The 20,386-nt window shown below is 44.5% G+C and overlaps 1 protein-coding gene across 4 annotated transcripts in view; it reads right to left on the reverse strand.

The window, feature by feature from the left end:
• Positions 1 to 1,081: 1,081 nt before the first annotated feature.
• The window catches only part of LOC118076802 (unconventional myosin-Ia), a 68,310-nt gene continuing 49,005 nt past the window's right edge, over positions 1,082 to 20,386 (reverse strand). For 3 of the 4 annotated variants that reach the window (XM_060272085.1, XM_060272083.1, XM_060272082.1), the window contains 9 exons: positions 20,185 to 20,253; positions 17,278 to 17,364; positions 15,120 to 15,194; positions 12,713 to 12,847; positions 9,933 to 10,039; positions 7,835 to 7,967; positions 6,248 to 6,400; positions 4,678 to 4,805; positions 1,082 to 2,532 (listed from right to left, as the gene is read on the reverse strand). In XM_060272085.1, the coding sequence (XP_060128068.1) occupies positions 2,409 to 2,532; positions 4,678 to 4,805; positions 6,248 to 6,400; positions 7,835 to 7,967; positions 9,933 to 10,039; positions 12,713 to 12,847; positions 15,120 to 15,194; positions 17,278 to 17,364; positions 20,185 to 20,253 (1,011 nt within the window). In that variant the 3' untranslated portion in view covers positions 1,082 to 2,408. The remainder of the gene's footprint in view (positions 2,533 to 4,677; positions 4,806 to 6,247; positions 6,401 to 7,834; positions 7,968 to 9,932; positions 10,040 to 12,712; positions 12,848 to 15,119; positions 15,195 to 17,277; positions 17,365 to 20,184; positions 20,254 to 20,386) is intronic. The other variant, XM_060272084.1, reaches the window with a different exon arrangement.

Consider the following 20,386-nt stretch of genomic DNA (forward strand, 5'->3'; position numbering starts at 1 on the left):
AGACCTCTGGGTATAGGGCGGTATATAAATTATAATAATAATAATAATAATAATAATAATAATAATAATAATAATAATAATAAATTAATAATAATAAAAATTAGGATCCAGGAGCAGTGAGCTACCCACTGGCACCTGACAGAAGAAGACTCACGTTTCATGTAGCCAGGAAGACATGCAGCCAGGGCCGGCTCTAGGTAGACTCCCGGTGATGCGGGGTGCTAGGGCGCCGGGCCGGTAGGCGGGGCGCTGCGCTGCACACTGCGAGGGCGGGGGCACCGGAGCGATCTCCGCGCCTCAGCGCCAGGGCGCCCGACCTGCTCGAGTCTGCCCTGCATGCAGCAAACTGAAACGTTTGGGGCCTGCTCTTCTATCACTAGAAGACAGGCAAGGAAAGGCTGGAGAGGTCAAAATATGGTTCAGCTGAAGGATTTTGAGACCTACTCCTGCAGCAGTCTCTTTGCAGGCCAGGAAGACATTTGTCTCCAAGTCTTTCTTTCCTCCTGTCTGGGTAACCTTCCTCAGCTATTAAATCTGCAAGTCCCATGGTGCTTGACCACTTAACTGCTATTAAGCTTTTTCCTGTGCTGATATAGGAGCATATAGGAGGCAGGTTTCCATCAGACTCATGAGATGGGGAGGAAAGATTCAAAACTTTCCCTGCCCTTGTACTGTTCAGCAGACCTGGCAACAGCTGAGAATGGTGAAAAGGAGGCTGAACTACTGCACGAAAAAAGTTTGTCTTTTGTCATTAATTGCTCAGATTATCTTCTCTTACATATATAGTTCCAGTCCCCATCCAGTTTCATCCAGTCAAGGCAAAAGCAAATTTCTCCCCCTGTGTGAATCAAGCAGCACAAGGACACAATCAATGGGAAACTGCACTGAGGCATATCATTCCCAGGCTGGTGGGAGGATTCAAACAGCAGTTCACTTTGGATCCAATCAAAATGATGGTGTTGATGATGACGATTGGAAAAGGAAAGTCCAAAATGTTGCAGCTGCTTTAAATCAATGTTACAATTGAAATGCTGCAGAATAAATAATAGAACACAATGTAAACTCAGCTGTTTGGAGTTAGAAGATTTAAAATGCATAACTTTATTTAATGGGGAAATATTGCAGCTACCTGCACATGCTCTGGCAGCTTCTATGTAAGGTTTGGTGAGAACCTACAAATGCTTGGGGCTGAGCTATTGGACACATTTAACCCTGAAGGCTTGTTTAATGTTCTTCTGGGTCTTTACTGTCTAGATCAGGGGTAGGCAAACTAAGGCCCGGGGGCTGGATGTGGCCCAATCACCACCTCAATCCGGCCCACGGACGGTCCGGGAATCAGCATGTTTTTACATGAGTAGAATGTGTCCTTTTATTTAAAATGCATCTCTGGGTTGTTTGTGGGGCCTGCCTGGTGTTTTTACATGAGTAGAATGTGTGCTTTTATTAAAATGCATCTCTGGGTTATTTGTGGGGCATAGGAATTAGTTCATTATTTTTTTCCCAAAACATTGTCTGGCCCACCACATGGTCTGAGGGACAGTGGACCAGCCCACAGCTGAAAAACGTTGCTGACCCCTGGTCTCTAGATACTTGAAGCTGATCTTCAGGGTCTATTAGCGTAACAAAAGCCCTTCTAGTATCCTTCCAGGTTGGGGGTTCAAAAAACTGCTCACTTTGGATGAATTCAAGATTGTGGTAGAGATTTTTTTAAAAAAGCTATGTACTTCATTGGTTGTGATTACTTTCTGTTTCTAATAATTAATCAGAAGTGCATAGGTATTATTGAAGGATGACATTTGGTCTGATGAAACACAGTGTGTAGAAAGGAGTTTCAGAGAGCTCACTCCAAGAGAAGCTCCTGTCCACACCTTTAAGAAAACAGATTTGAGGTGGTGGTTTTTAAAAGCATTCCAAGATTCTGTAGGTCACGTGCTGGGAACCTGATGCTCCCCAGATGTTGCCGGACTGCAGCTCCCTGTTAACAACATCTGGAAGGCCACAGGTAGGCCCTCTAGCCCAGGGCCTAAGTAAAGAGACTTTAAATTAGGCAAAAACAGCATTTCATTTCACTGGTGTGTTTTCCTGGTGCTCACCCTATGTTCTCCAGTTAAATAAGAGGTAAGGCTTCTAAAGAAGAGTAAGAGAAGTGGCCATTTCTGAAGAGGTCAGTTGTAGCACAGGGACCATTTGTCATTGGCACCTATGCCAAATGGGGAAACTGGCATGTGTTAATTGATTATTGAAAGCTATCAGATAGCTGCCCCTGAGGTGGGATGTGAGACACCAAGAATATTGAAGCTGCCAGTGAGCCAAATCTTCAGTCACAAATTCCCACTTCCAAAGGCCCCCAGGACGGAGTCCATTGTAGTTCCCTCTGGACAGGCAGTATCCTCCTGTCCAGATTCTCCTCAGTGGACTAGCACCTCCATTCGATGGCTGCCTTTCTTTCTGCAGATGGGCGCTGCCCCCTGCTTCTCAGCTGTCTCTACCACCTTAACAGTGATGCTGCTTTGCTTGAACTTCACCAGGAACCTGTAGATGACCAAAGAAATCTCATGTTAAAAGATACACCTCCTCACTCCAACTTAGCAGTAGCACTTGAGCTTGTTTACTAGGCTTTCAGACACCAAACCAATGGAAACAGAAATGGCTAAGAAAGGAGGAAATTCGAAAACATTGCAGCAAGGTTAAACCAGTTTGAAAACAGAAGTGTTGCAGAAAAATCACAGTGGAACCTTAGCCACTGTATTTGGAGTTACGTGGTTTTAAACAAATTTATGAATACATTTATGTAAAAAAAAATTCACGGGGGAAAACATTGCAGCAACTTGCATGAACAAGTCCTTGAGGTTTGTACCACAACTCCCATCAGCCACAGCCATCAGATGATACACTAAAGCCTGTGACTCCCTGAAAAGGATATTGGGAACTGTAGTTTGCCCCTCACAGATTTGGCGCTGTGGTCTAAGCCACTGAGCCTAGGGCTTGCCGATCGGAAGGTCGGCAGTTCGAATCCCCACAACGGGGTGAGCTCCTGTTGCTCAGTCCCAGCTCCTGCCAACCCAGCAGTTCAAAAGCACGTCAAAGTGCAAGTAGATAAATAGGTACCACTCCAGCGGGAAGGTAAAGGGTGTTTCCGTGCGCTGCTCTGGTTCGCCAGAAGCGGCTCAGTCATGCTGGCCACATGACCCAGAAAAACTGTTTGTGAACAAACGCCGGCTCCCTCAGCCAGTAAAGCGAGATGAGCGCTGCAACCCCAGAGTCGTTGGCGACTGGGGTCCTTTACCTTTACCCTTAACAAACTGCAATTCCCAGGATTCTCTGGTAGAAGTAGGATTCTTTGGTAGAAACAAGGCTGGATTATTAGGGGTACAATTGGAGCACTCACTTCAGAGCTGATGCCTGTAAGTGAAGAAGGCCAAAAGAAGATGGATTTCAAATAAATCTTCACAAGGTTTTATTGATGTGATGCGGAGTTTAAATGGGAATCAATCCCAATGTTGAAGGCAAATAAAGGTAAATTCCAGTAAAAATCAGGACAAGGCCCTGTTTCGACTATTCTTTGTCAGCAAAGATTCACAGGTCAAAGTGTACCAAATATGTTTGCCTTGCTAGCTCAAATTGTTTTCAGCTCAATTTGCTAGCTCAAATTGTTTGAAATGCTGAAAACAATTTGAGCTAGCAAGGCAAACATATTTGGTACACTTTGACCTGTGAATCTTTGCTGACGAAGAATAGTCGAAACAGGGCCTTGTCCTGCTTTTTACTGGAATTTACTTTTATTTGCCTTCAACATTGGGTTTGATTCCCATTTAAACTCCGCATCACATCAATAAAACCTTGTGAAGATTTATTTGAAATCCATCTTCTTTTGGCCTGAGTTCTTGCAATTTATCATTTATTTCTGGACTTTCCCAAGAACTCCAATTTCTACTGTAAGTGAAGAAGGAGCAGGCTCTGAGCTATCATTAAAAAATATAGTCTCTAACCTTCCTGGAAAGAAAGTTATAAATGAAGATGGCGATGGTTTCACCACTACCAAATAGATATATCTTTTCTCTCCTCTTCCTACCTTACTGGTTATGTTTTTTTCTTGCTTTGTTTACTATGTAGTCTGACACAGAGTTCTAAAGAACTCAGACGCTTACACACAATTTTGTGTTTTGTTTGGGAGGGGGGCTGAGTTGGCCAAAGAAAGGCAATGGAGGCCAATGTGGCTGCCTTTGGTTTTGGTATATCACCAGCACAGATGCCAGTTAAACTCATTGGTAGGTTTGTGTTTCTGTGGATAGACACAGTCTTTCAGCCTTCTTCCCATTTCCCCCCTGCAGAAAAAAGAATAATCCCTCACAGCCTGTCAAATAACATGGTGGTTCTCTCTGGAAAAGGAAGATGAATTTGCAGAAGGGCCATAGCTCAGAGGCAGAGCATCTGCTTTGCATGCAGAAGGTCCGAGGTTCAGTTCCCAGTTTGGGAATGTCCCCTGCATGGAACCCTGGAAAACTGCTATCAGTCAATGTAGACAGTACTGAACTAGATAGACTAATGGTCTGATTCGGGATAAGGCAGCTTCCTATGTCCTTTTGATGCTTTGGACAAACTCCCAAACAAGAGCACCAGTGTTTGGTCCAAATCTCCCCCTCCCCTTTCCGCCTACTGCTAATTCTCTAGTCTTACTCATCAGCCACTTGGAGCTTCAGTTTTTGCTTTGTAGTTTCCAGCACGGTCTGGTGGAGCCGGGTGACTAGTTCAATCAAGTGGTCACTTATAAGCAGGAAGTCCCCTTTGGTACCCGCTGTGGAGGTCTGCAAAAGGAAGAGACATTGAAACCTGATGGAGGCACCATCCTAGTCCTTACTCTAGCGTACAAGCTTTAGCACTTGCTTCCATTATGTTACCTAACCACTGGCCACCTTATAAAACAACCTAGCATTTCTAAAATAGCTCTGCAGAACCCTAGGGTTCTGTGAAATAGTCCATGAGGTACGGGTGGTGTGTGTGAAGAGAGTTGCAATAGTGGACAAGTTCCACTGAGCTGCAGCCATGGCAATTAAGTGCACCATTCAAGCAACTGCAGTCCTTCCTTCCCTCATTGCACTTTCCAAGGGTTAAATCAGTAGCAGCTAGCAGGTGGTGCAGGCAGGGCAGTGTTGTGCTGGTTATCAAGAGTTAGAAGAGCAAGGCAGCAGTGAGACTGGTGGGGTGTGGGCACAACACTCCCCATTGTCTTGCCCCTCCCCTTCGCAGTGACTGGCAGTGACATGTGGCGTTGGGAAGCCAGGTCAACAATGCTGCCTTGCCCTGCTACTGGGTTTTGCCACTGCAAAAAAATTCAGAACCATTGAACTAGCCCATCATATGCCTTTGCCTCCATAATAGCTACTTACTGTCAATGGAATGGAAAACAAGCCCATCTGAAGGACATTGGCCAAGGAAGTCTGCTTACACTCAACTTTCATTTCCTTTGGTCATCTGTGGTGCTTGATATCTGGGACTTTTGGTTCTTTCTGTATACAGGGAGTGGCTTATTCCTCCAAGTGGTCTTGGAAAACCCAGCAATCTTAGCTAAAAGGGAAGGTGGGCTAGGGGCTAGGGATTTTTATGGAGTGAACTAGTCTCCAATCCTGATCCTTGCAAGTTAGGCCAGTGTGAAGGGAAGAAGGGTTAGATGGTTGCAGAAGACCTGTGTCTTCTAATGGCAGGTGGCTGTAAAGCTGGTGCTATGATTTCAGGACAGGTAGTGATGGGTGGGAGTAGGGTGCTAAATCCTTCTGCTACTGATTGCAGCAGCCACTGGCGGAGGAAGAGGAGGGTGGGGGAAGCGCACTGACCCCGGCAGCACGATCCCGGTGGGGTGACATCACGGCTGCCCCGCCCCCTGCCCGCGCTGGGCGCCACGGCTGCCCCCCGCCTGCTCTCCGCCCCACCCCCCCGGTGCCGTAGCATGAAGCTCCGCCACTGGCAGCAGCATTTTCTTTCATTAAAGTGTTCTTCAATGGATTTGAAAAATCTACATTTGAAAGCTACACATTCAGATCTCATATTTCCAGACTTGTGTGAGATTTCAATTCAGCTTTGGCAGGATGGCGTTAACACCTTAAAAAAAAAATCTTGCATTTTCATATTCCCTAACCCTGCCACAGGGGTTTCAGAGGGAGTCACGAAGTAGCAAATTGGCTGCTAGGATCTTCCTGGCCATTCAATTGTGTCGGTAGCTGTCAGGCCACCGCCACCACCTTCCCAGTACCTCTCTAATGTGCAGAACAAAGAAGCCATCTGCATAGCGGCTGACGGAGACACTGTTGATGTCACTCAGGGTGATCACTGTTTTTGGCTGGGCAGCCTTTGGGTCTGCCAGGATGATGTGGCTCTTGGTGAGAAGGAAGATTCGAGGAGAGGTCTGGAAGAGAGAGAGGAGGAAGGGAAATTGCCACCTTGAATCCCTCATGACATGCTCTTAAGGACAGAAGAAAAACATAGAATCATAGAATCATAGAATCATAGAGTTGGAAGAGACCACAAGGGCCATCCAGTCCAACCCCCTGCCAAGCAGGAAACACCATCAAAGCATTCTTGACATATGCCTGTCAAGCCTCTGCTTAAAGACCTCCAAAGAAGGAGACTCCACCACACTCCTTGGTAGCAAATTCCACTGCCGAACAGCTCTCACTGTCAGGAAGTTCTTCCTAATGTTTAGGTGGAATCATCTTTCTTGACGTTTGAATCCTTTGCTCCATGTCCGCTTCTCTGGAGCAGCAGAAAACAATATTTCTCCCTCCTCCATATGACATCCTTTCATATATTTGAACATGGCTATCATATTCCTATCGTAACACTGCTGATTCATGCCAAACCTTCACCTACTACGGCAACCCCAAACTTCGGCCCTCCAGATGTTTTGGACTACAATTCCCATCTTCCCCGAACACTGGTCCGGTTAGCTAGGGATCATGGGAGTTGTAGGCCAAAACATCTGGAGGGCCGCAGTTTGGGGATGCCTGACCTAGTACCACATCCTGCACCAACACTGGTCAGCTCATTGTGTGCAGGCAGGCCATGAAAGCACCAGCATTCCCCCTGTTGTTCATCCCAAGCCCCTGTCAACAGAGGATCTCACTCACGTATCTGACATATTGAGGGGTGAGTGGGTGAGTTTAAGGCAGGGGTTGCCAATGAGTCACTGGTGGGCGCATTGGCACCCTTGAGGTCTTCTCTGGCACCCACAAAGCCTCTGAGCCTCCTCCCCCAGACTCAGTGCCCTTGGTCTTGAGGTGGTGAGAGTGCTTACCTTGGGAAGTACACAGAGCTGAAGGAGGAAGTTGGAAGAGGGGTGCTCTGTTCCTCAACCTATTTCAGCTTTATGTGCTTTTCAAGGCTCATACTCTAGCAGATCTGATTTTCATGGCAATTCCTTGGAAAACTGAATTGCCTCTGTGTGTGTGTTATCTGTCTTTTTTCTGGGCAAGGAGAGGCCGATCTCAGGGAGGCAAGTGCTTTCGGTTACTAAAAAAAACCCAGATGTGCCCATGGGCCTAAAAAAGGTTGGTGACCCTCTGTTTTGAGGTGCAAGAGACTAGATAGAGGTGCTTTCAGACAGGGGCTTAATCCTGCAAACAGGCTGTGCAAATGGGTCACTGGCAACGGGGTTTCGTTTCATTCTTTTAATGTACAGTGTTTTTTCCTGGAAAGAGTAAATTTGAATTGAAAGTGGGAGGCATGTGGAAGAAATATTTAAATATGGCAACCCTAGAATAGTGAGAAACCACACACAGATCCTTGCTCTTCCCTTTGTTCTTGTTCCTTTAGGTGCCAGAGAGGGCAGGATGTTTCTTACCTTTCCATCACCTCGGTTGACCTTCCTCACACTGTCGGCCATGACCATCTTGCCATCAGCTGCGGCTTGGAGCTTACGATATCTGGAGTTCTCCTTTAGACCCAGGTGATCCCCTCTGAAAGGTTGTGGGAGGCTAAAACACACAAACCACAGATTGCAATTAGGAAGGGAAGGAGGGAGGTAAGTTCAGTTTGCATGTAAAGGTAAACCTATTTAATGCACGCATTCCCAGAAAATATGCAAACAGAAACGCAGCCATCCATTTGCAATCTGCATTTCTCTGAATTTTGCAATGTTGTTCTCCAACCAAGTAATGTGTGCAAAAATGTATTGTTGTTGGGTAAAGTGTGCATAGAAATATATATATTCATGAAAATAGCATACAAAGATGCCTTAAAAATGTATAAAAATGCCTTCTACTGTATATAAAAATGCAAATTAGGAACAATTCACACAAAAAATGCTGATGAATTTTCATTAGTACCCTTTAAAAAAAGAAACCTCAAACTGATGTGGAAAAGTGGAGAACTAAAAGGAACTAATAGTTCTGTTCTATTCTGCCTTGGTCAGACCCCACCTGCACTGGCGGAGGAACGGGAGTGTGGAAGGAGCACCACTATTCCGGTAGGGTGCCATCACAGCGACCCCCCTGGACATGCGCCATGCACCCACCCACCACGCCCCCACAGAATGTGTCACACCCCTGGAACGCATGCCATGCCCTCATGGGTGGTGTACCACGCCCCCGGGTGCACGTCATGCCCCTAGGGGGCGCCAGCCATGTCCCTGCCTGCCCTCCGCCCCCCAGTAGCGGAGCATGCAGCTTCGCCACTGCCCACCTATGTCCATTTCTGGGCACCACAATATAAGGATATTGACAAGTTGGAAGATGTGGAGAGGAGGGCAACCATGATGATAAAAAGGTCTGGAAACAGAGCTTTACAAGGAACAGTTGAGGGAGTTTGGTGTTTTGCCTAGGAAAGAGAAGACTGAGAGGTGATACAATAGCCTTCTTCAAAGGGCTGTCACATGGAAGATGGAGCAAGTGTGTTTTCTGCTGCTCCAGTGGGTAGGACGCGAGCCAATGGATCCAAATTACAAGAAAGGAGAGTCAGATTAAACATTAGGAAGAACTTTCTAACGGTAAGAGCTGTTCAACAGCCAAACAGATTTTATCAGAAGGTGGTAGACTCTCCTTCACTGAAGGTTTAAAAACAGAGGTTGGGTAGGATGGTGAATTTTATCATATGTGGTGGACATGCGAAAAAATTAAAAGATTTTGGGAAATGATATATAATGAACTGAAAAAGATTTTAAAATATACCTTTCCCAAAAAAACAGAGGCTTTTTTATTGGGTCATATAGGACAAGAGATTGTAAAAGAAGATCAAGTATTATTTATGTATGCGACAACCGCGGCAAGGACTTTGCTAGCCCAAAAATGGAAAACTCAGGAGTTACCGACGATTGAAGAGTGGCAGACAAAATGATAGACTATGCGGAATTAGCAAGACTGACTAGCAGGATTCGAAACCAGGGAGAGGCAAGGTTCCAAAAAGACTGGAGTAAATTCGTGGACTATATGGAGAGGAACTGTAGAAGTTTAAAGACACTTGCAGGACTGAAATAAATCCTACGAAATGACTTTAAGTAGAAGGAGCAAAGGAACTGTGAGATGAGGGGAGGGAGGGAAGTCAAAGCTCGGCAGAGCACTGGGAATATGAGATAGATGAATAGATGTTAAAAAGAGAAAAATTGTGTGTGTGGTGTGTGTTGTGGAATGTTTTGTTTTGTTTAATGTGTTTAATGTATTTATTTGAAAACCTAATAAATTGCTTTTTAAAAAACAAAAAACAGAGGTTGGGTGGCCATCTGCCAGGGATTCTTTAGCTCTGACATCTGCATTACAGGAGTTTGGACCAGATCCCTGCGATCCCTTCCAACTCTACAGTTCTATGATTCTATAAACTTAAGGTTGGAAAGATGAGAAACACAGAGAGGTAGAAGATACACTCGTCCCTAATAGTAATCCATAGCAATCCTATTGGGTCAATTCCAGCTTGACTGGGGTAGTGCTAGCTCCTGTCTTTGCACTCACCTTTTAGGGTACAAACTCTTCTTGCCCCGGAAAAGTTCACTGGCACACAACTTGTCCTGGAGGGCTACTTTTCTCTGAGGTGGCAGCTGATCTCGGTATTTCTTGCACTGCACCAGGAAAGCAGAGAGCAAAGGTGAGTGCAGGTAAGAAGCAAAAGGAGAGTGAACATTGCAAACTCCAAAACATACCCTATTTACTTTAGCGAGGAAAAAGCACACACAAATTTACTTCAGTCACATTTGCTTCCAAAAAAAGAAAGTTTCAAATTCATATTCTTCTGCTTTGATTGCTTTTGTTTCTTTAAAAGCACTCCCAAATATGAATGCTCTTGCATTGAGGAGTACTTCCCCACCCCTCTTTTTTTTATTTTGTTGAGGCCATGATTCTGCTTTCTGCTGTCTTGTACTCGAAGGGCAGGAAGAGCAGCCAGGCTCCATGTCCATCGGTGGCTGCATCTTTCTACCTAACAGTAGGGCCGGCTCTGATTTTGTGGCTTGTGCTTGGCAGAACGAAAACACTTCTAGGTCTCCCCAAGCTTCAAGTGACATGGGGCCAGAAAAGCCTGTGATGACTGAGCGAAAGTGATCAACACCAAGTTGACTGCTGGGGCCACTTCAATCATCTCTAAAGCACCCTGTGGTGACAGTGCCCTATATTGAGATTGTTGAGCTGTAAATATGTTATGTTTATGTTTATTCGGCTGTACGCCCATCATAAAACACAACACAACAAAACAAATCGAATAAAAACCGCAGACTCGTACAAATCACAGATAATATAACACAATTCACAGCTCACAAGGACAAATATTAACAATTTAAAAAACATATCTTGAAGGTTTAAGATTAAGATTAAAAATTTAGGCACCTAACTAAAATCAATATCTGATGTCATTAAAAAAAAAATTCTTATAACTATCAATAATCAGCTAACATTCCATTCCGTCTCTTGTACGAGAGGACGGCTGTTAGGAATTTAGCAACCTGTAGAGTGATATAAGGGTCCACATCTTGAAGAACCCAGGCTAGCTGAAGGTCAACTGGATTGTCAGCCATAGGCTGGATTATGGAGTTTAATATACTAGCACGAGCCGAACTGTACATAGGGCAGATAAACATGACATGGTGTAACGATTCAGTTGATTTCATTTCGCAAGCACACATTGAAGAGACTTGGCCCTTAGTAAATCTATGTCTCAGCACGTTAGTTGGAAAAACATTGAACCTAGCTTTAAGGAAGGCATATCGATGAGACGCGGCCGTAAGCGTTGTTAAGTAGGATGGAGTACGGTAAATAGGGGTTATGCCGATATTTAACGGTGAGCAGACTCCCCCGCCAGCTAGACAATTTTGGTATAGCTCCGCATCATCCAACCTTTGGTTTATACACCTTTTTGCTGCATTTAAATCCAGTTTGAGCAATTCAGAGGGAGAGATCTCATAGGACAACAATTTGGCATGGATTTTTCCGGTCCACAAATTTGTGAAGTCATCCCGCCACATGCATTGAATAAGATAGTGGTTTGGGAGTTTATGCCATAGGGATATCCAGTAAATCAAAACTCGCCTCCATAAGACTAACTCAACTGAAGGGATCTTCATTTCTAAACGAATAGCAGCATTACTTACGCATGTTGGTAATTTTAAGAGTCGACGTAAGAATTGGCTTTGAAGCGACTCTAAAGGTGAGAGATTTGCAAAAGCAGCCCATAAAGGGGCAGCATAGGCCATTGTAGCCAACACTTTAATGCTATACACTTTCAAGGCCGCAGGGATGAATAGGGCCCCCTCAGAAAAGAAAAAACGGAGGAGGGAGTGTGATAGGGCTTTTGTCTTGTTTTGAAGGTATTCAACATGCGCTTTCCACCCTAAATTATACTGAAAATATAATTAATTCCTTTTGAAGGACCGAATAATTCCTTTTGAAGGACCGAAACAGCCATCCTTCAAAATTTGTGCCCATTCAAATTTTGCAAGGCAGCTTTCCATCCAATCAGTGTTTACTATAATGCATATATTAGTGGAAAATATGCATAAAAATGAACAGACTTCTTAAAAATAACATACAAAAGTGCCTTCTGTTAAGGAAAACTGCTTGCAAAAACATGCACATTAGTTAAAACTGCATATAAAAATGGTGTTTAATTAGGAGAATTTTGCACTAAAATGCTGATGAACTTCTGCAAAAATGAGCGTAATGGAATTAAAGATTGGGAAAATGAGAAATTGAGAACCAGGATTGACAGATTATTCCATTCGTAACTGAAAAGGAGGGAAATGAAGAGGCAAATTGGGGTGGGTGGGAAGTCGCCTCCTTTCCTCTTTTCCACTCTTCCACCCTATCACAGTTTATTGGAGTCCCTCTCCCACTCAAATATATTATAATTTGCAAAATCTCTCTAGGGCCACCGTATTTGTTGGCCCAGTAATTATATACAGTACACAGAATACCTGCTACCAGTAGTCTCAAAATTGAGGGCACTTCCAGACATCCTGTTTATTGTGCATTCATCCTGATGCATTTGAGAGGTTAGATGCTGTTGCATCAGACCCAGGGTCATTGCACACTGCATTTCCCCCAACAATTTCCTTATCACAAAGCATTTAATCATTTGCGGAAGCAGGTTTGCTGTGCAAGGCTTCCATATCAACTATAATTGTGCAACCTGAATTTGTCAGAATGTGGTTGAATCCCAGACGAGAACAGTGACAGTCTGGAAGCGCCCTCATTTTCTCTCTGAAAGAATTACGGATAGAAACGAGCCATAATCCCTCTCTAACCCTCCAATGGTGGAAGATCTTCTTCAGTTCTTCATTGGGGCCTGTGAGAAACTTGTATGGAGCTGGCGGCCAAGCATGGTCAGTCACTGTCATGGAAGGCAGATTGTTTTTCAAGCCCAGGAGGAATTTTTGCACCTATAAGAAGGGAGATAGAGAGCACATAAACCCTCAAGGCAGTGTTTCCCAAAGTGGGCAATACTGCCCCCTGGGGAGTGCTGGAACAATCCAGGGGGTGGTAGTAGCTTTGGGTTCATTGAATAAAAATAAGGGGGCAGTGGAAGCATAAAGAAAGAAGAGATTTTGGAGGGAAAACATGCATGTTTCATCTGTTGTGACACTTACTGCCAGGTCAGCCGCCATTGCAGGACAGTGACAATGCCTCACCTGGATTTGGCGGTCATGCTGCAGGTGGAGAACAGCCTTTGCCAAAGGTGTCATGGGCTTTGAAGACACTCGAACTCAAGACGCAAGGGAGAAACGTGCTAAGAGGAAGGCACGCTTGGTAAATCCACACCGTGATCAACTCCCGCCCGGAAACTAATGTCCCCACTGTGGAAGGACGTGTGGACCCAGAATTGGCCTCCACAGTCACTTACGGACTCACTGTTAAAACCGTGTTTATGGAAGACAATCTTACTCGGCTATAAGTGATCACCAAAGAAGAGGAGTTTTTCTGCTGTTACGGAAATGACCAGGGGGGGGGGGCACATCTTTAAAGTTATTAAATGTTACAAATATTGTGCCTGAATGTATCCTTTCAACCTGACAGCTCAGGGAAGATACCTAGCTTTTAAAATAATATAAAATCAACTCCTTTGCCGGTTTCCTCCATTCCAAAGCTATTTTGCCCTTGGAAAAAGGACTCTTTCCCCTGCCACCTCCCCAAGCGTGAAGACATGTATACATACCTCCTACCCCAGGAAATGACCAGAGGTGACATTTGCTGGGCTCCCAAGGGAAGCCAAATCTCATCACCGGACTTGCCTCAGACTCCAGACATGCAAAGTAAGTTCTATTGTATTTTTGGGTGGTGGGTACTTAAGACATGTTTGCCTCTGCTAAGCTTATACTTGGGTGTTGCCCTGACATATCTGTCTATGCTAATCTTGTGTAACCCTCCCCTTTTGTGACATGTTAGTGATGTAGCAATGATGTATTGATGATGCTGTGCGAACAGTATTCTGGGATATGGTGGGAAAGTTTTGAAAGTCAATGTCGCCCCATGCTCTGGGTTCTTACTGCTGTTTGAACCTGTTGAGCAATGATAAAGGACTACTACTGACTGCTCCAAAGAATTTCCTTCTTTTACTGACCGCATGGACCCGCAGGGGACTTGTACCCCGATGAGCTGGGCTGTTGAGTGGTCTCTCAACCCAGAATTTTCTTTAACACTGGGCTTGGGTGAACCCTTTTCAGCTTCACCCAGGCCTGGGAAATGGATTGCAGTTTGCCTGCCTATTCAGCCAATGGCAAATTTACTATGTTGTAGGACAGGGGTCAGCAACCTTTTTCAGCCGTGAGTCGGTCCACCGTCCCTCAGACCATGTGGTGGGCTGGACTATATTTTGAAAAAATATATGAACGAATTCATATGCCCCACAAATAACCCAGAGACGCATTTTAAATAAAAGGACACATTCTACTCATGTAAAAACACGCTGATTCCCAGACTGTCTGCAGGCTGGATTGGGAAGGCGATTGGGCCGTATCTGGCCCCCAGGCCTTAGGTTGCCTACCCCTGTTGTAGGACATAGGTAGAAATATAGCTACTGTACACAAAAGAACACCAATTTGTCACTGCATCTTTCTGAATGTTCATTTAAAGAAGGTAGATTTCCAGGAGGGCTCTGAGTTTTGTTTTGTTTTCTGAAAAAGGGGTGGTAGGCCAAATAAGTTTGGGAACCTCTGCCTCAAGGCATCTAAAAGGGTCGTGTGCACATTATAGTGCGAAGGAGCATTGCTTTTATGACAAACAACTCCTGCTACCACCTCCTCTAGACTGAAAGATGGAAAGGCCAAGGATTGAAGCTGAGACCTTTTTGCATGTAAAGTCATGTGATTTACCACTGAGCTGAGACCCTTGCCCCCAGTAAACCCTGTGGTTAACTCTTCCTTACATAGCACATCCATTGCCTGCCTGCATTGATGCTAACAACTTAACATTTAAATTTATTGAGTTCTGCTACCCCTCTTCTTCTTCTTCTTCGGCGAACACTCGTAGCTGAGTAAGATTGTCTTCCATAAACATGGTTAGCTCAGTGGGCTAGTACCAATGTCACAGTAATGGGAGGGGGGAAACTCCTGACAATCAGCACTTTCATTCAAAGGCTTAAAAGCCGTTTCCCTTTTCTTGCTATGTTATTTCTTGCATATAATTTTAGAACTGGGCCAGGAGGAACATACTCACCAGACTCGTGTAGATAAACTTAGTGATACGCTGAGAGGCCCCAGAGCGGAAATACTTCTTGTATTCCTTCCGTGTCTGCAAACAGACAAAAGCCCTGCTTGGTGAGCATGCTGAAGTCTAAAGAACATCTGAAGAAAAGAAGTTTCTGTGTACCAAATAAAGCCATCCCACTTTGCATGTTATTGTCTACTCTGACTGGCAGCACTCTCCCAAGCATCAAGAAGAGACCTTTCCCTACCTGGTTCACAAGGTCTCTTTTTAACTGGAGATGCCAGGGGTTGAACCCAATACCTCATGCATGTATAAAAAAAGTGTGTTCTACTGAGCTATGGCCCTTTCCCACTTTGGAAGCAAAGAGGAAAGAGGAAAAGGCTGAAGAAGTACGAACAAGAAGGCAAGGCACACCCAAGAGGTTTTTGCACAGTGGCAAAAAAATAAATACAAAATCTCTCACCCACAAAGTTTCCTTTCTGGGACAACCACAACCACAGCTGACAAAAGCAAGGGGCGGGGTGTCAGTTTTTCTTTCTTTATAATCTCTCAGTAATCCTGAGGTTTGCTCAATAACATTGTAACATTTTTAACAAAGTTATGAGGGGAGACAGTTGGTCTGTGGAAAATCATGTCCTCCCTCAAAGAGGGCACGTGTTGCGGTGCAACCTGGCAACCGAACCCTGTGTTGTGGGTGGGTACAATTGGATAGCCACAACACCCTATTGGTAGGTCCCTTGATGCTGGGTTGAATCAGACCAATGGGACGCCAGCTAAATGGATCAAGGGACCTATATATGCCCATGAACGTGACTCAGAGCCTCCTCTTTTGGTCAGTGCATTGGAACACCCGTCCACCTCTCCCTACTTTTAGGGCTTGTGCGCTTGACCATGGGACGGGCATGGCAGGAATTTCCCCCGCTTGACTGATTAGCTGGTGCCATTTGAGTTTCGCCTGCCGCGTAGCAAATTGTCACAACTTGTAAGGTTGTGGATAGGCTCTGGTTGAGGTGATAGGGATGAGGGAACGCTCTCGCCATCCCTATGTGAAGGGTATTCCGTTAAAGGAATCCAGGGACTCAATGGTTTGGTCAACCCTGCAAGGCGTTGTGCCCGTGCCTGAGTCCAAGGGGACATCTGGGTGGTGGAAATAGCATGTCCCCGGCTTTCCGCCATTCCAGGTGTTCACCCTAGGCTGACCTATGCTGGTGCCCTGGGCCAGTGCTACCTGCAACGGTGCAGGGAGCTAGTCAAACCAGAGCCTATGCAACTACTCACCTGATGTGATCAATAAAGTTGTGGCCTAAATTCTGCCGAAAACCAAACCAAAATTTGAGTCTTGTCTGAATTTATTTATAGGGGGAGGTTTAAAGGTCTGAACACGCAACAAGGTATGCTGCTTTCCGGTTACACCGTTCTTGCTCTGCTCCTTAGCAGAGAGCAGTCATAGTTGAGCAAGGGAGATGAAAATCCAGATTCAGTGGCTGAAGCCACTGCAAGACCCTGTTCTACCTCAACTCAGGTAAGGTTAACCCCAAAGAAACAGAAAATTATGAAGACAGCTTGTGTGTGTGTAAACTCACATACACACACGTGGTTGCAATGTCTGTCAATTCGTATTGTATTGACAAACAGCAAGTCTCTCAAGATGAGAGACAGCATCTTAAATACTTACAAAACTGCAAACTGTAAATTCATAGGATCGTAAAATTGTAGAGTTGGAAGAGGCCCCAGGGGTCATCTAGTCCAACCCCCTGCCATGCAGGAATACTAAAAGAGGTACTCTCTCCTACATGTGAGTAAAGTGGGCAGAAATGCCTCTTTTATGAGGCTGCCCTGCTGACGGATGTTTGTGCCTCCTAAAAAACCAAAATGTTTTATCTGTATAGAATGCTCATTTCCTCCCCTTATATGCTGGTTTTTGTAGAATTAAACAAACCGAACAATTAATCAACTTTGTGTAACTTAATGGCTGGCAACCCAGGTAGGAAGGCCTATTCAGAAAAAACTAAGGACAGAAAAATGAAGGGCCCACGAAATAATTATTTTAGAATTACACCCTGGGAAATGTCATACCATGTGGGTAGTTATCCTAGCTATGGACTGCAAATGGATGAGAAAAGTGGTGAGGGGTAATTGACGTGTTCACCAGTGGCATATTTGTTACCTGATAACCTCTCCAGTAAGCAGTAATGATGGTGGCAGCATGATTGCAGCTCTTTTGGTGCTTCAGCTGCCGTAGGAGTTTACGAGACTGTGGAGGAAGGGAGCGGATAGATAAGAACCCCAAAGGAGCCCAGAAAAAAAGGGGGAGGGGGGGACAGAGAGGCAGGGAAAATCAAATACAGAGTGTTTTTATCCTAGCTGACACAGTAGATCAATCAACAAAAGCTTTAAGTTGATTAATCAGCAAGCAGCGGTCACTTTCAATCAGGAAGAGCAGTTTTTTCCATCTCTGAGGCTGAAAACGGCACACACCTTTATTGGTTTTTGGGGTACTTAGGTTCTTGCTTATTACTTTTTAACAGGGAATTTAAAGTCAAATGATAATATGTGGTCTTTCTTTCCAACAATAAGGAGTAGTGTTTGTTTATTAAATTGTGTTACTGTATACATCCAATATGTCATAAAGATACCTAGGTGGAATATGTTTTGTAACATGCGTCCATATATAAATCTAATCTAGTAACCAGTTAAAATGATGATCAATTAACTTTTTATTTTTTTATTTTTATTTTATTTTATTTTATTAAGAAAAACATTAATTAGTTGACAGCTCAAGCTTATAACATATGGACTGCAACTATGGCATTCCACTTTGCACAGATAAGAGTTTTTTTTACAAAAAATCTCATACAGCAAGCTGCATCTTTCAACAGGAGGGAAAATTCTACACGCAATGTCTTGAAATGTGATACCTATTGCAATAGGGCACTCCAGACATCTTTTTATTGTACATTCATGATGATTTGTGCTCATGATGCTCTCAGGGCAATCACACACCATCTTCAATACTATCTGCAAAAGTTTTGAGCTAGTCACACTACTTCAGGCTTCCTCAACCTCGGCCCTCCAGATGTTTTGAGACTACAAATCCCATTATCCCTGACCACTGGTCCTGCTAGCTAGGGGCCATGGGAGTTGTAGGCCAAAAACATCTGGAGGGCCGAGGTTGAGGTTTGTGCATATCCCGTAACTTCCTGCTGAAATCCCATTAACTTTTTTGACCACAAATGTTGCGTTTCATTCTGTCCTGGTTTTGTTTTACTGTAGCCCCTTTGGACAGCAATAGAATGGTAGCATTCCGGGGACATCACAGAGCAAACTAAAGCAGAATAAATTCACCACTATTTCACTGTTACTGTGTCAATAATATGTTGCAGAGGTAAAGGTAAAGATAAAGGGGCCCCTGACCATCAGGTCCAGTCGTGTCCGACTCTGGGGTTGCGGCGCTCATCTCGCTCTATAGGCCAAGGGAGCCGGCGTTTGTCCGCAGACAGCTTCCGGGTCATGTGGCCAGCATGACAAAGTGCTTCTGGAGAACCAGAGCAGTGCATGGAAACGCCATTTACCTTCCTGCCATTTACCTTCCCGCCAGAAGGTATTTATCTACTTGCACTTTGATGTGCTTTCAAACTGCTAGATTGGCAGGAGCTGGGACCGAACAACGGGAGCTCACCCCGTTGCAGGGATTCGAACTGCCGACCTTCTGATCAGCAAGCCCTAGACTCTGTAGTTTAACCCACAGCACCACCTGGGTCCCTTATATTGCAGAAGACACCCACAATAAAACAGCAGTCTGGAGGGGGCACCAGAGAACCTGTTTATTGAGCAATCATCCTGTTTGCAGAGACATTAGGTGACGCTGCCTCTTTAATTGAGCATTCATTCTAATTTGTTTGCGATGGAGTTAGAACAAGTATTGATCCCACATTTTGCAGTCACGTTCCTTACCGTAAAAAAAATATGATCTTTTGGGGAAGTAGGTTTGTTATGTGAAAGCTCCCAATCAATTATAATTGTGTAACCTCAGTTTGCCACTATGTAATTGAATCCTACCCCAAAATAATAACAGCCTGGAAGTGTGCATAATCATCCGAATTCACCCAAAGAAGCATGCATACAGGAACAAACAGGCAGAGAGTAGGTCCCAGGGTGGGGGGTAGGGGATTTCCCCAAGATCCTTTCTCACAGAAGTGGGCAGTGAAGTTCTATGGGCCCATTGCATGGGCAGTTAATTAAAATCAGTTTAGCTTTATTGGAATCTTATGCTGTTTCACAGCAGTGTAGGCAGAATGAGAGGAGCAGTATTTTCTCAGTCTCCATTGAGCTCAGTTGGAGTGTTTTAACTTGTTTTGCTAGTGTAATGCTACTGTATTGTCACAGGTGGAGCTAAAGTCCGAGACAGCTCAGGATGCCAACTAAGCCCTGTTCCTCCCTACACCCTGCCGCACACAGTCAAGTTTCGGCTCCTGTACATCACCAATACTCCACCAGCATTGAGGTTATGCCACTACGTACAGCATCATTGGTGCAGGAAAAGTCAAAGTCCCCCAACACCACATTTAGTAAAATCCCCATTAAGCTCAATCCAGCACTAGTAATGGAAGATAGAGCTGCCTCGCTAAGACCTACAATTTTCTTGGTCATTACTAATAACATCTCAGACAACATTGGACATCATATATAGTTCTGCCCTGAAAGATTTCCAGTTTGGCATGCACACATGTGCAGTATGTGCATGCATGCTCAATGATTTGAAATGGCAATATAACAAAATCTGGGCAACAGTGTACAAACTTATCATTTCAGCCTCATCTGGCTTACTGTACTTAGCATCTGAGCCCCTGTTAGCAGCTCCTAAGTTGTCTGCAACTGACAAAAAAATTCCAGGCTACTGAAGAATATGTGAGATTTTGTTGCATAAAATGATGATTGAATATATCATGTCAGAACATTAATTTTTTTAAAAAAATCTTGCATATTATTTAATTACTTTGACTATATAACTAACTGATCCCTAGAACCTTTAAAGGCCTGGCCGCAACCATCTTCTGGATGTCACCTGCCTCACCTTCCATCCTCTGACATAAGCCTGGATGAGAAGAGCTGACATTTTCATCTTCCCGTATTTCTTCTTTTGCTGCAAAATAAAATGATCACTTTAGTAGACAGACAGGTCATGAACAAACAGGGTGTCATCAGTGGTGATTCCTGCCCCTTGAGACTGGTAGGGTAGAAGTCCAGGAGGCCAACAGTAGATGGCACCAGAGCAA

The sequence above is a fragment of the Zootoca vivipara genome, chromosome 2 (assembly GCF_963506605.1).
Source record: "Zootoca vivipara chromosome 2, rZooViv1.1, whole genome shotgun sequence".
In the NCBI taxonomy this organism is placed as follows: Eukaryota; Metazoa; Chordata; class Lepidosauria; order Squamata; family Lacertidae; genus Zootoca; species Zootoca vivipara.